This window comes from Mus caroli, unplaced genomic scaffold, assembly GCF_978045245.1.
Source record: "Mus caroli unplaced genomic scaffold, Mus_caroli_1 scaffold_17, whole genome shotgun sequence".
Classification (NCBI taxonomy): Eukaryota; Metazoa; Chordata; class Mammalia; order Rodentia; family Muridae; genus Mus; species Mus caroli.
Genome location: NW_028227272.1, coordinates 75,351,077 through 75,366,491, shown reverse-complemented (window position 1 = coordinate 75,366,491; position 15,415 = coordinate 75,351,077). Strand labels below are relative to the sequence as shown.

Sequence of the window (15,415 nt, the reverse complement as noted above, 5' to 3'; positions counted from 1 at the left end):
GCCTGGGCTGTGCAGTAAGACCTTGTACTGAAAAATAAATAATGTAACGATGCCTACATCATTATAGGATCAAATGAAAGAATGCACATAAGCCGGAGTAATCCAGGGTCTGGAGAGGGGGGCTCAGAGGTTAGGAACACAGTGCTCTTCCAGAGGCCCACAGCTCTATTCCCAGAACGCCTGTCAGACAGCTTACAACTACCTGTAACTTCACCTCCAGATATCCTATGCTTCCAAACTCTCGGACAGACAGACAGACAGACACACACACAGATACATTGTTTAAATGTTTTTAAAGGACAAGCTTAAGCACACAGCAGTATTCTCTCTTCAGTAGACAGCAGGAAATACATGGCCGCCTTAATAGCCCATCTCAGGCAGGCATTACAGCTTCGTAGAGACCTTGCCTAGCATGCAAGAAGCCCTGGGTTAGACCTCTACCATGGCATAATTCAGACATGGCAGTGCGTGCCTATATGCCCTAGGGTTTCTACTGCTGCGAAAAACCACCACGACCAAAAAGCAAGTTGGGGAGAAAAGGGTTTATTTGGCTTATACTTCCACAGCACAGTTCATCACCGAAGGAAGTCAGGACAGGAACTCACACAGGGCAGGATCCTGGAGGCAGGAGCTGATGGAGAAGCCATGGAGGGCTGCTGCTTACTGGCTTCCTCCTCATGGCTTGCTCAGCCTGCTTTCTTAAAGAATCCAGGATCACCAGCCTAGGAACGGACCCACCCATTCCTTTCCCCATCAATCACTAATTAAGAGAATGCCTTACAGCCAAATCTTATGAAGGCATTTTTCTCAATTGAGGGCCCTTCCTTTCAGATAACTCTAGCTTGTATGTCAAGTTGACACAAGACTAGGCACACACTATATAATAAATAAATATGCCAAACCAATCTCTCCTGATTGGATGTACACCCAACACTCATTAATAATGTTTTCCAAACAAAAAAAGAACTCAAAACTTAAGAAAGGAAGCGACACTGGCCTGTTATCTACTAGGTGTTATGATCACTAAATGACCTAGGTCAACTCCAACCTAGCGACACTATTTGGCTACAGAATGGGACATATCTCACTAGAGGAGTGGGGGAGGGGATCCAAGCAGCAACAGAAATGACTGCTATATTAGGGAGCGTGACCTTCAAGAACAGGACAGAAACAGTGGACAGACTGAGGTCCTGTCCAAGCAAGGGGTGTTTGAAATGAGAAATGTCAAACACGCTCATAGGTCAATAGGAAAGAAAGGAAAATTGAATAAAACACAAACACGTGCAATAGAACACTCACACTTAAGCAGGAAAGCCTCAGAGAAATAAGACCTTAGAAGCACAGGATAAGACCCCTTAAAGATGGAACTACACAGTACAATTATGGTTCAGTTTACACTGGGGCGTAAGAAATTCAATAAAAGAAACCTGTACCTGCTAGCCTGTGTTTCCTCCGTGACAAAGTAGGCGTACGTACACTCACTTAGAATAAAAGTCACTCAGAATAAAAGGTGACGGTAAACCTATGTCTGACCCCTACCCAGTCTGTGCCTTCTCACCTCTTATCTCCGGAAGCCACTGCAACACCTGGCTCAAAAATACACACTATTTTCCTCAAACTTCCATGGGAGTTGAAAAGATTTGTAGTGAATACTGAATATAGACTTTAGAAGCCAGGACTAAGGAAAATGTAAACAGTCATGGGAAGGCAGGCACAGGGCATTCAGATATCAGCGGCACTGAAGTAGATCCCTCCTCCCCCACAGCCCTCACAAAGACCCTCTCTTGAAAGGCAGCATTCACATTTCAACTACGACCAGCCCCTCTTGTCCTTTCCTATCTACTAAATGGCAACTGTTTTCTCGTTGGTCTTTTAAGTCAAGCCTGCTAATTTCAAATGTCTCTGACTAAACAAATGCAGATAGGTTGTTTTGCGTTATGTGTAAGAGTCGACGGGTTGTCATGGTGAATATTTTCATCACCTTCATAAAATGCTATGTTAACACTGCGTCTTAGGAAATGTCCTTTGCCCCGCTGCTCATGAAAACCTCTGCTCGCTCACTTCTTCTCCCTTTTCATTAACACAAGCCTGAGACAAAGCTACTTGGCAGCAGCAGTAAGGAAACATTCAAATGAAATAAGGAACATAACATACAGACACACAGCAAAATCAGTAAATAGTGCTTCACCCTGTATAAGAAATGCTCGATCCCACAGAGGTCGTCACTCCCATCCAGGACGCACTCACCTAAACTGGCTACTTTAATTACAGTGGGAATGCCTTCCTAATGTCCCGGAACTCCTCCTCCACCATTACCAGGGCCATTGTATCCAGTTATTTGGCACTCCTCCATGACTGCATTTATTTCCCCCATGAGCATGGTTTAAGACAATAATTTTTATGCTTACATTTTTCCTGTCTTCTCTGTAAAACGTGCAATGCTCGTAATTATCAAATAAGCGGTGCTGACATAGATTTGTACACATGTGGCAATTGCTCTAACGAGTGAGTAAAGGAAACTAAATAAGAAACGGGAAGCTTTATTTAGCTCATTGCCAACAGAAAATACCGTGTGACAAGGATAATTATTTGAAAGGTAAAACCTCCCAAGAATAATAGAAAGCCATACTCCATTAGCATTGAGGACACACTGCTTCTGTGCATGTTTATAGCCAGTGTTTGTTCTAGGGCTGACCACAGCAGAAGTATTGCTTTGAACTCTAGCTCTCTGGTGGCTAATATGGCAACTGCCAGCCACTGCACAAGTGGCTAGCGCCTGAAATAGTAGCTGAAATGAGCTGCTTATAAACAGAAACACTCACCAAAATTTCAAATTTCAAAGGCTACATGGAAAATATTTAACCCCAATCAATACGTTTAATGTGATCACGCATGGAAATGTGTTTGACATAAACCAGGTTAAATAAAAGTTACTCAATTAACTTCACCTTTTCTTTCTAGATAAGTCTGGAAGAAAGTGTCAAATGGCCCATGCAGGCGGCATTTACATTATTTCTGTTGCACGGCACTGTGTGACATCATGTTACTGGACGCATGCAGGCTTTGATCTCTGCAACTCTGAGTGATGGCTGTCCTTCTTATCCTGAAGACACTAGATCCAAATAAAATCGTTTTACAGAAACAAGGAACCCTGAGTGGCAGCATGTCGCTACAATCACAGAGCTCCAGAGGTTGCGGGGGTGGGGGGGGTAGGGGGTGGGTGGTGGTGGTAGTGTGTGTGGCACTGTTTAGGAAGATCAACTCCAGCATGGTCTACACACAGAGCCTGCATCAAAGAGACAAAACCAAACCAATGGGCTATATTCACTCTCCTATCTCGGACTTAACTCATTCAAGATTGGTTTGAGCTGATCCTGTTTGCAATGAACAAGTTAAAGTCTTCTCGCTTCTTACTGCAATACTACTCTGGTTCAAAATGAGGTGAAAAGTTTATGTCTAGTCCAAAAACATGGGAACTCTCCTGGATTTCCAAGTTCAAAACTTTCTTTACTGGTAAGTCTGAAGGCACTGGCGACAGTCATCAATCTAAGGACTTAGCAAAGATATGACTTTTACTGGAAAGTCTGAAGACATTGGTGACATAAGGACTTAGCAAAGATACTACGTACTTATCATATGTGACTCACAGTTTCGAGATAGCCCTTAGGAATCCTTGACAGAGGTTCATCTGTGCAGTCCAAAGTTCTTTAGGCATCCTGGAATCCTAGAAAGCGCACTGAGGAAAGCATCCCTCTGGCTTCAGAAGATGAAGCAGTATCCAGAAGTCTCCTTCCTTCTTGTAGTCTAAGCATCTACACATCACATCAAGGAAACTGAATTGTTTCCAAGAAATGTGTATTTCCGCAGTATGTACAGTTAGTTCATTTAACCGTGCCAGACCTTTTCCTCAAATACTAAGGAACAAACATTGAATCCTGACACTGGTATCATATACTACACCCTTCAAAAAACCCAACCACCATGGTTGGCCCGTCTTTTCCTATGCCTTCCTGCAACAGAGCAGAAAACAGGCTTCTCGGAGCAGCCTGACAATTACAACCAAGTGCTAACACTGCTGGACTCTAGGGGAGGCCTTTACAACTTAGCTAAGCCCTCATTCCAAATCAGACTGGGTAAGACAACAGAGCAGAGCAAGGCTCCAGAGGCACAAGTGGGAAGGCGTAGGGGAATAACCTACCCTCCCAGCCTCATCAAACGATCGTCTGCTGTCACTAAATGGAAACCATCTTTCACTTTGTCACCCCATCACCCAGAAGTCAGTGAATAGACTAGGAAAAGTGAGTCTGCAGAACAATATTAATAACAAGGATCCCACAGAAGCATGAAGCAGGTCCTAGCTGTCTGAAGAAATCCTAGCACTGCATCAAGGGGACCACCCACTCTGCTCACATTCCTCCATCTGTAATTTCAAACCAAATTTAGAAATCCAGAAAAGAAAGGACTCAGAAAGGTCACGCCCCGTTAGTCCCTAGTGTCTAGGAGACAGTAACTCCAGAGCTGGGATTCCTATAATCCCATCTCCAGGAAAGGCAAGGCCCAATGATTCCTAGTTCTCACATGGACTAAGTTACAGAACGAGATGCTGTAAATATGGACAAATAAAACCTCTTTTGAACTACGTGTTCATAGGTTGTCTATGTGTACAGGGGGGATCCATGTATGTGGAGGTCAAAGGGCAATTTCAGGTCTCATTCACCAGGTGCCATGAACCTGAACTTTTCTTGAGATAGTCTCAGGCCTAGGAACTCACGAAGTAGGCTAGGCCAGTAGCCAAGGAGCTACAGAGACCCCCTATCCTGGCCTCCTAAGGGCTGTGATTCTAAGTACATGTCACTACAGCTGACTTTTCTTTTTATTCTTTAATCTTTTATAATAGTCCAGTTTTTATCTCCCTCTGGGTCCACCCTCTGACTGTTCTCCATCCCATACCTCCCCACACCCCTCCTCAGCTCCCATTTCCAAGAGGATATCCCCACACCACCAGACCTCACCACTCTCTGGGGCCTCAAGTCTCTGGAGGGTTAGGTGCATCTTCTCTGACTGAGTCCAAACCCGGCAGTCTACTGTATATGTGTCAGAGGCCTCATACCAGCTGGTGTATACCATCTGGTGTATGCTGCCTGGTTGGTGGCCCAGTGTCTGAGAGATTTCATGGGTCCAGGTTAATTGAGACTGCTGGTCCTCCTATAGGTTCTCCCTCCTCCTCAGCTCCTTCCAGCTCTCCCCTAATTCAACCACGGGGGTCACCAGCTTCTGTCCATTGGTATGCAGTATAAATATCTGCATCTGACTCTTTCAGCTGCTTGTTGGGCAACGGGCAACCTGGGAAGTGGGGGGCGGGGGGACCCTCTAGAATGTACCATAAACCTGGAAGGTGAGAGGTTCTCAGGACTCAAAGAGAGGGACCTTAGATGAAATGATTAACAGAGGGGAAAGGAAACTTGTAGAGTCTACCTCCAGCAGGAAGACAGGGCATCAAGTGAGGGATGGGGTTGCCTTCCCATAGTCACAACTCGGACCCATAATTGCTCCTGTCTGAAAGAACTACAGGGTCAAAAAATGGAGAAGAGCCTGAGGAAAAGGAGGTCCAGGGACAGGCCCAAAGTGGGATCCAGCTCAAGGGGGGGCCCCAAGGTCTGGCACTATTACTGATGCTGATCGGATTTTTCACGAGTTAGGTAATTGAACCCAGCTCCTCATGCTGACAGCCCGACCAGCTTCCTGACTCTGTTCCTCTCCGGCTCAAGGAGGGAAACCAATCATCTAGCGATCACTTTAGAGCACTGGTTCTCAACCTTCCCACTGCGGCAACCCTTTCACACGGAGCCTCATGTTGTGGGGACCCCACAACTCTAAAGTGGTTTAGTTGCTACTTCGAAACTACGTTTGCCACTGTCATGAACCGTAATGTAGACATCTGATATGTGACTCCCAAAGGGGTCGCCACCCCCATGTTGAGAATCGCTTGTCTTACACTGTTACTTTTACTAGAGTGTATGTCGGATGAAAACCGGGAAGCCAAGGCTCTAAGGTCACTCTAGTTAGGCGTCCCTTGCTTCCTGGCTTAGTCTAATAGTCATCTCAGCATTCACATGAGTGACTTGTGGACCACTGAATGGACAGTCAAAATCCCCAGCTTAAATATTTTCTTGACTTACTCACAGAAGGATCAGTTCTCACCTGATGGCTTGGGCGCTGCATGGAGAAACGTGGAGACCGGCAGAAGAAAAGAACAAGTCAAAAAGGAATCCTAAAGTTTGGGCTGGAGTAGAGACACACTACTGCCATTCCGGAGCACCCAGGTGCCCCAGAGCTGGCCAGTTGATAGGAAAGACACAGCCCAGTCTTGCTCAAGTCTGCCACCACACCACCTCTGACCTTCAAATGCTCTATTCACTCTAGAGCCTTCCCAATGGCTCTGCAGGCCTTTCTGTGCCTATCCAATGAATGTGCACAGCTTTGGTGTAAGCCAGGAGGGGGTATACAGTCCCTTATCTCACAAAAGCGTGGATCTCCCGGAGAAAACCAATTACATAAGGTGTGCCTGGTGTGAAAGGGATGGGCCTGGAGCACAAGGAAAACATCACCTCACCAAGGCCAGAGGTAAAGTCAACAAGGTTAACAGCATGGTACTATGACCCGAACAAAATGGCTCATGGCTAGAGGGACACACATGATGTCTCAGAGCAGGATGTGAGCCTATGAGAGAGTCAAGTCGAATCCTCCACAGTTCTGTCTGAGACTTTTTTTTTCTTTTCTTTTCTTTTTTTTTTTTTTTGGTGGCTAAGAAACAGACTTTCATGTCAGAAGGAATGGCACTCAGTGAAGTGTGAGTCCCACTGGAGACAGCAAGGGTGACATGATGGGAAAAGGTTGTGATCGATGAGACATAGACCAGACGCTGAAAGCGCAGGAGGGGGAACTTCACTCAAAGCGCAGGGCTTGAGGGGTTAGCACTTAGAGTCCAAGTAGGAAGCCAAGCACAGCACGCCAAGGTGAGGGAAGATATTAACAAAGAGGCGGGAAAGAGACGGATTCTCAGGGTGGGAAGTAAGAAAAAGTTCAAGAGGAGGATGTTCTTTAATAAGGTTCTTTTTTTATTTTCATTTCTATATATATATATATATATACATATATATATATGTATATGTATATATATGTATATATATATATATATAGAAATGAAAATAAAATATATATATATATACATATATATATATGGCTATATATATATATATATATATGGCTATATATATATATATATATATATATATATGGCTATTTTCCTATATATACATCCGTGTACCATGAGAATGCTGTGCCCTTAGTGATGTGTTTATAAAAAGATAAAGATGATTAAGAATATGTTCTATGGGGGTGTGGTGAAGTATGGGGGAGAGGGTGTGCCTTGGTGGGCCCATGACGAGGCATCCCTTCCTGCTGAGGGACCAGCCATGCGACGGTATAGTATAGAGTAGAGGTTATTCAGGGTGTGGGGAGGGGGGTTAAGAGGTAGAGAAAGGCAGAAAGAAGAAGAGAGTAGACAAGTTGAGGCTGGCCATGGCCACTTGGAGAGAGCGGGGAAGGGAAGGGGGAGAGAGGGAAGCAAGAGGGCAAGAGGCAAAAGAAAGAGGCAAGAGAAGCAAGAGAGGGAGGAGGGGGCAAGCAGCCCCTTTTATAGTGGGCCAGGCCTACCTGGCTATTGCCAGGTAACTGTGGGGTAGTGTTTAGACAGAATGTTAAGACTTAGTGCCTAAAGAGGGTGCTAGATTCCCCAGAGACTAGAGTTACAAATTGTTGTGAGCCCCCATATAGGTGCTGGGAATTGAACCTGGGTCCTCTTGAAGACCAGCCACTGCTCTTAGGCACTGAACCAACTCTGTAGCCCCAACAGAGCTATTTCTACCACAAGATTTACGAGGGGTGGAGGTATGATTTAGCCAGATGTCACTGCCCTTTCACAGAAGGAATGTGACTTGGGAAGAGACAATTGAGGCAGTAAATGCAGGCAGCTGCCTCAAAAGATCGGGTTAAGATAGGAAAACAGAGAGCAATGAGGGAGAAGTAGAGGCTTGAAGGCATACAGAAGAAGATGCTGAACACTGATAAGGTCCAGAAGTCAGAGATGAGATAGGATGGTGATCCCTGAGCAACCAAAGGATTCTAGAGTTCATATGCAGGAGGATCAATGTTCAAATAATGAGGTTTTTGAGATCTTCAGTCTGGAGGGAGAAAAAGGCAAGATCTGCTTGCTTCTTTCTGGTTTGGAGTTAGGGTTCAAGGGGGCAATGGTCAAAGTCCGGTTTCTATTCTCCACTAAGCCAATGCCCAGACGCCCTATTAAAACCCAGCTTTCCTCTCACCACTTCAGATAACATCCTCACGCAATCCACTGACCTCAATTGCACAATTGCTTGTTGGCAGTAGGACTGGCCTCACCGCTCTGTGGATCTTTAGGACAACCTCACCCTGTCTAGCTCTCCACAGAGGTCCTTCTTGCATCCATGTTCGAATCTCGTGCTGCTTATTCCCAGACTGATGCTTCTTAGCGTTACCGGTCCCCTTAGCTGTTACTCATGGCTGACATCTCTCAGCATCCTTCCATCACTTTAGCTGTTACTCATGGCAGACATCTCTCAGCATCCTTCCATCACTTTAGCTGTTACTCATGGCTAACACCTCTCAGCCTTACCCATCCCCTTAGCTGATACTCATGGCTGATATCTCTCAGCATCCTTCCGCAGTTCAGGACTGCAGGTCTTTGACTCACTCCTGGGATCAGCCTTTTACCTTATTTTTTTTAAATTTCGCCACCTTGTGGGTTCTTCGGTTTGGGTTTGGTTTTTGGTCCCCTCCCCCCTCATGGTTTAAGGGCTGGAGAGATGAGATGGCTCAGCACTTGATCTTGCAGAGGATCTGGGTTCTGGCGGTGGTGGTGTACACCTTTAATCCCAGCACTTGGGAGGCAGAGGCAGGCGGATTTCTGAGTTCAAGGCCAGCCTGGTCTACAGAGTGAGTTCCAGGACAGCCAGGGCTACACAGAGAAAACCTGTCTCGAAAAACCAAAAAACAACCAAAAACAAAAAACAAAACAAAACAAAAACACTTCCACTTGTCGGGCTGGAGGGATGGCTCAGTGGTTAAGAGCACTGACTGCTCTCCCTGTGGTCCTGAGTTCAATTCCCAGCAACCTCATGGTGGCTCACAACCATCTGTAATGGAATCTGATGCCCTTTTCTGATGTGTGTCTGAAGAGAGCAATGGTGTGCTCATATACATAAAATAAATAAATAAGTCTTTTAAAAACAAACAATGAAAAAACCTTGCACTTTTCATTATTCCCCATACAGATTGCGACACCACCACAAAAATCAAGCCAGAAGCTGTACTGCTGCTCTCCAACAAGGAACCAGACAGAACCTTTCACATCACCCAACACAACGTCCAAAGACCCACGGGGAAGCCCAGCATTGCTGTGCAGCGTGTCTACAGGGGCCGCTCATGCTCAGACCAAGCCGGGTGTCCTGCTAAGAGCGGGCAGTTCTGCCCACCTCCAGAACAGCTGCACTGTTAACCATTCGAGAACTTTCACAACCCCCACAGCTTCTCAGAGCCATGGGTGTGAGGGGCTAACTTGACCAACCTATCATTTTCTCTCAAGCTCTCAAAACAGCCTTTACATCTTATCCACTAAGCCTAGTCAGCGGTGACGTCATATGTCACTTGTTAACATAAAAAATCTCTCAGGCCCCACCCTAGGCCAACTTGAGTCATGTACAGTAAGTTTCAAAACAGTATTTGTTACATATTTTACAGCCACTGAGCTTTCAACCCTCAAGAAACATCATATCCCCTTCACTGCACATCTTTGTGAATACATTTTACAATTGCAATGTTAAACACTTTTGAGGAGGCACCCAGCCCACAACATAGTATATATAGTATACTATAAATACTTGAATGAATGGACGTTTTGATCAGCTAATTAATGGTAAAGTTTACTTAGGAACACAGCACGGAACATCTAAGGTACTCAAATGACAAAGGGCTGTCAGACAGTCAAATGGTTGTGGTGGCTTATGCCTTTAATTCCTACTCCTGTGGGCTGAGACAGAAAGATGGCCATGAGTTCAAAGCTAGCCTGGGCCAACAGGGCACATTTCAGGGTAGCCAACCTAGCAACAGAGACTTCAGAAAGAATAAAAGGAAAATTGAGACGGGAGTGGGGCAAGAAAAGGTAGGGAAGGTAGGAAAGGGGGGAAGGGAAGAGAAGGAAATAGAAGTTCAGATTCAAAGCCAGCTGAACTGGAAGTCATTTCCATGTCCTATCAGTAAAGCTGAAGGTCACGGTGATGCTGTAATGAGGTCACCCAGGTTTAGGGCAGAGATTGTAAAAAGGACAACGTGCCAAACCATGGGACAGCTGACACAGAAAGTGTGGAAAGACAACAGGCTGGGAAGAACACACCGGCTATCTTTACCTTCAGTGACTTCAGCCGAGAGGTTAGGACCGGACAGTGAGCTCGTGCTGTGGAGGCACACTCCCACATCCCACCACCTCAGCATTCAGGAAGGGGAGCCATGAGCATGACCGTCAGGTCAGGTCAGCCTGCCTATGTAACAGTACAAGTGACCTAATGTGAGAGAGCCAGAGGGTGGATGGGAGGAGGGAGGCAGAGAAGAGAGGAGGAGGGATGGAGGGACCATGCATAGCAGTGCCCTCTGGAATGACTCTATCAAGCCAAGTAATTGACAATTACCTCATACTTATTTTTTTGTGTGGTAAGAACAGTTAAAATATCAGCAATTTCTCAAGACGGTTATTAACTACGGTCAACATATTCAGGAAGAGGTCTCCTAAACTTCTCCCTCTGATCCAATGGAAGCAATGCATCCCTGTGACCACCACCACCACCTTCTCAATCCCTTCCTCAGATCACCCATACTGGACACAGAAAGCAACTGACGTATACTGAGGACCTGGCCACCATCACAAGGCAAGCGAGTGAGGGAGTCAGGTTTTAAGTTTGACTCACATTGGAAGAGTGAAAGCCAGCAGCACCCTGTTACTGAACAAACCTTCGGAAATGCTGGCGCTAAGATCAAGCCACAGATGGGAAGGACCGGATAAAGCCTCACCCCAGCTAAGGAGCTTTGGCGGCTAAAGGCAGTCAGAAAGTCAGTTAATTATTTTCGGGGAACTGACCTCGGTAGGTTATCCATGCTCCAATGGATGGTTCCACACCCAAGCTTATATGAACAGCACTGACTGGACTCACTGGATTGTGAAAGGACATGAAGTAGCTGGCAGGGGTCGGGGTGGGGGTGGGGGTAGGGGTGGGGGTGGGGGTCATCTGGGAAGAGTTGAAGAGAAAGCAGGAGGTTGGTAAGATCAGAACGAACCATAAACATGTACGAAACCCTCAAAGAATTAGGTTTTTTTTGGTGATTTGGGGTTTTGTTTGTTTTACTGTGTTTTGTTTTTGAGACAAGGTCTCTCTACATACCCGTGGCTGTCCTGAAACTCACTATGTAGATCAGGCTAGCCTTGAACTCCTAGAGATTCACCTGTCTCTGCTTCCCGATTGCTGGGATTAATGGCTGGTGCTGGCTAGGCATGGTAGTGCCTACCTATCTATAATCCCACTACTGGGAAGCAGAAGTGGAAGACTCAGGAATCCAAGGCCCATCCTTGGTTAGAGGGCAGCTTTGTCTACCTGAGACTCTCTCTGAGAATAAAACTTGAGGTACGTGGGGTTCACTCAGGACAGATTAGTTTCCTGCAGTGTCCTAAGCGTGGACAAGTCTCGGATTCCTCAAAGTGACTCAAAAACACTCAACCAAGACCATGGAATTAAAAGGCTAAGTCATAAAAGCCTTCAACATGCGACACAAGGTCAAACCGACAGCAGGTTCTTCCTAAGTGACGGGCGACCAGCGGCAGATGGGAGAATGTCAATTACAGGCAATCAAAAAGAAAAGTGGCCGTTTCAAAGGTATAATCTCACAGTGACATGTGCCCAATGAGCAGCAAAACCGTGACGGCTCAACATTCATGTACACACTCCTCCATGCCTCAGTTTCTCCATTCATACAATAGAGATGACTATAAGCCACTCCTTGGAGAGTGTTGCTTGAGAGATTAAAGGAATGGAGAGACAGCCCATGGAGTCGGGTGTAGGGAGCACACCTGTAAATCCAGCAAGCAGCAGGGGAAGGATGAAGGAACACACTATTGGTAAATTTGCTGTCTACACATCTGAGTTCCAGACAAGCCTTGGAAAAAAACACGAGCCATTAGAAAATGTACCACATACAAGTACAGCTGGGGATGTGTGTAGCTCAGTCAGTAGAGTGGTTGAACTGAGTTCCTAATACTAGCCCAGGAAAGAGGAAGAGGACCAAGTGTTCAAGGTCATCTGCCCAGTGTTCAAGGTCATGCTCCAGCATAAGTTAGAGGTCAGACACACTGGCAAAGTGGGGGAAGGGGGGACATGCTTAGTAACTGTTTAACCAAAGGTTTAATTTTACTACTGTATCTTACAGCCTCCACTGCTATTCCTAATCCTATGACTTTGAACTACAGAGGCAATAACTATACCTCCAGAGTCCCATCAGCATCCAGGACATCCTATCAAACCCTTTAGAACTTGCAAAGGCAGTCTACAGCAGTGCAGTATTTAATGAGTAAACCTTATTTTGCAAATAGAAGAGTCAATGGGTATAAGCACGAAATTTCTCACCACCACACTAAGAGTCAGATCTACAAAAATACTCAAAGTCATACATCAATAAGTTTCTGAGGTCTTTGGAACTTGGGCTTAGGATTTATTTTATTTGTTGGTTGATTGGTTGGTTGGGGGCTGGGGGTCAGTGTCAACTGAGAAATTTGAGTTCTGAAGCAGAAAAACTGGAGTTGAAAATAGTTGTCCTGTTTAGACAAAAAACATCTGTCCTTCGAGAGTGTGTTCACTACACACTAACGCACATTATATGAATGAATAGCTAGGTATATTAAAATAGTCTTAATGGAAAGAGTGACCACCAGAGAGGTATTTCAGAAGAGGAAGGGGGGGGGAAAGCATTACTTTATAAGAAAGAAAAAAGAGGAAGATAGTTCCCTGCATCCTTCATTCCTCCAATTTCTGCTTTGGATATATTCAACTTCGGTTTGTTTTACCAAACAAAGGTGGGATTCACCAAGCAGACTGGTTCAACGACCCTTCCTGTTTTCCACAAGATTTAATTTCGACATTTCAGCCAAGCCTAAAAGATCTGTATCCAAAAAAAAAAAAAGGTGGAGGTGGTGTGGTAGCCTCAGCTCCACAGATTAGACTTGTTAATAGAATGTTGATCCCATGAGTAATGTCCACAGCTGTGGCATCCAACAATGGAATTAACATTTCAGCAGGAAGCAGAGAGAGCCATCCCAGTAGAGCTGAGGCAGATCCAACAACCTTCCCAACTCCCTGAACCCTAAGCAATCCTCTTTGGAGGCTACGCTGTGTGTGCGCGTGCGTGCTTCCCAGAGTTGAACGTGTAAATCTTTTACATGACTCATTTGGCTTTAAAATTCCTCCAATTGCTTAGTATTAGGAAATGAGACCGACTTGTTTAAAACACACTTAGAAAAAGATTAATTTCTAAGTGCTAAAATGCGTATGCGTCCTGGGGTCCAGGCATTTTTTTTTTTTTTAATGCCTTGTTTCCTGAAAGAGACGCTCTGCAGCTGAAAGATGTACTGGGCGATTTCTAACACCACACGCCTCACCACCTGAACGTCAATCATCATACAAAAAAAAAAAAAAAAAATCAACTTATTACAAACCCGGGGTAACTCCTCCCCAACAGCGATATCAGACCTTCGGCTCCTAATACCTCGTCTCGGAGCTGCTGGGTCGAGCTAGCCTGTTCTTGGAGCTAAAACCCAGCAGCTTCGGTGCTTCTTTCCTAGAGGTAGCCAGGGCGACTGACACCGAACGTCTCAGTCTTCTCTCAAATAATGGCGTTGGTAATTCAGCCTCCCCGGCTTGGACTACCCGATACCTAAAAACTCGCAGCCCGGAGCTTGGAAATCGGGGAAGGCTGGCGGCACACAACACCCAGGCAGACGCGGGAAACAGACAAGGGCAGATAAAGCCAAATGGTCCCCAGGGTAAGCTGCCCTGGAGGCGCGCCCCACACGCCCCTAGGCGAGCCTCCGCCACCGCCACCGGACGATCGGGTCCCCGCTCCGCTGCCTCCCAGACGCCTCACGCCCCCTGCGCCGCTCCCGGGGACCGATGCATTCTCCGGGCTGGCGCGCGTGGTCCGGGGCAGACCACCCTGTGCATGGGTGCCCATCCGCCACTACCACGGCAGCGCCCCCCAAATTGAGCCGCCCCCTCCCCCCACGCCCCATTGTTCCCGGGAGGCCGCGAGCTGGGAGCGCAAGCGACTGGGACGGAGAGGTGCCGCAACTCACCCGCGATCCCACACAGGAGCACGAAGCACAGTAGGCGCGCCATGGTAGCTGCCGGCCGGGTCGTGGCTTGCAGGGAAACGCTCTCGGCTGGGAGCCCTGGTTTTCCCAGAGCCTGGTACACTCCCGTCTGGCTCCCGGCGGTGGCAGCAGCGAAGGCACCTCTGCGCCCCGCCCCAGCTCGGCAGGTGAACGCGTCACTTCCGGCAGCACCCGGGAGCCCCTAAGCAAGAGCCCACAGTGTTGGCGCCCTGGGGTTGCCATGGAAACTGGGATCAGCCCGCGTCCCACCCACCCCCTCCCCACCCCCACTCCCCACTTAGGGAACCTTCCAGTTCCAGCGGTCTTGCGCGCTGTACACCTGCTTGCGCCAGCAGCCACCTCCAGCTCTCCCGAGCTTTCTCCCCCTGGCTAAATCGCTGCTTTGTGAACTGGGAAGCAGTGAGCCAGTCTCACTGCTGAAACCACAGTCACGCCCTCCCCACCCCCCCACCCCCCAGCCCAGCTCCAGGCCGGAATTGCTCCCTCTCCCTAAACCTTGAGCTAGGTTTCTTTCGACACACCACTAGCAGTCTGTGCATCCTGTGGTCAGGGGTGGGGACCTCCTGGCACCCGTGTTTCCATGGGCGATCAGAGAGCCCCGCCAATATCTTGCCTTCTTTTTGAATGGCTAGGTTCCTATAGAAGGCTCGGGAGAGGCTTTTCTTCCACCCCTGTATACACTAGACCTATAAAATGAGGCGGCAGGTTTAACAAATACTTGGGGCTTTTCTCCTCCTTGCGATTATGAGTCATCCCAGCCCTGAAGTTAGCCCACAAGGAAAAAGAACTTTAAAAGTGGGACCGGTTGGGGATGGCTAAATGAACGGGAGTGGCTCTTGGAAATTAGGAATTTGAAAAGCCAGTGCAATCCCGCACTGCAGCTCTCCCATG

The 15,415-nt window shown here is 47.0% G+C and overlaps 1 protein-coding gene across 2 annotated transcripts in view; it reads right to left on the bottom strand.

Moving 5' to 3' along the window:
* The window catches only part of Cxadr (CXADR cell adhesion molecule), a 51,005-nt gene extending 36,113 nt beyond the window's left edge, over positions 1-14,892 (bottom strand). For both annotated transcript variants that reach the window (XM_021184864.3, XM_021184863.3), the window contains exons 1-2: positions 14,811-14,892; positions 14,486-14,705 (exon numbers count right to left, since the gene is read on the bottom strand). In XM_021184864.3, the coding sequence (XP_021040523.1) occupies positions 14,486-14,528 (43 nt within the window). In that variant the 5' untranslated portion in view covers positions 14,529-14,705; positions 14,811-14,892. The remainder of the gene's footprint in view (positions 1-14,485; positions 14,706-14,810) is intronic.
* Positions 14,893-15,415: the final 523 nt, after the last annotated feature.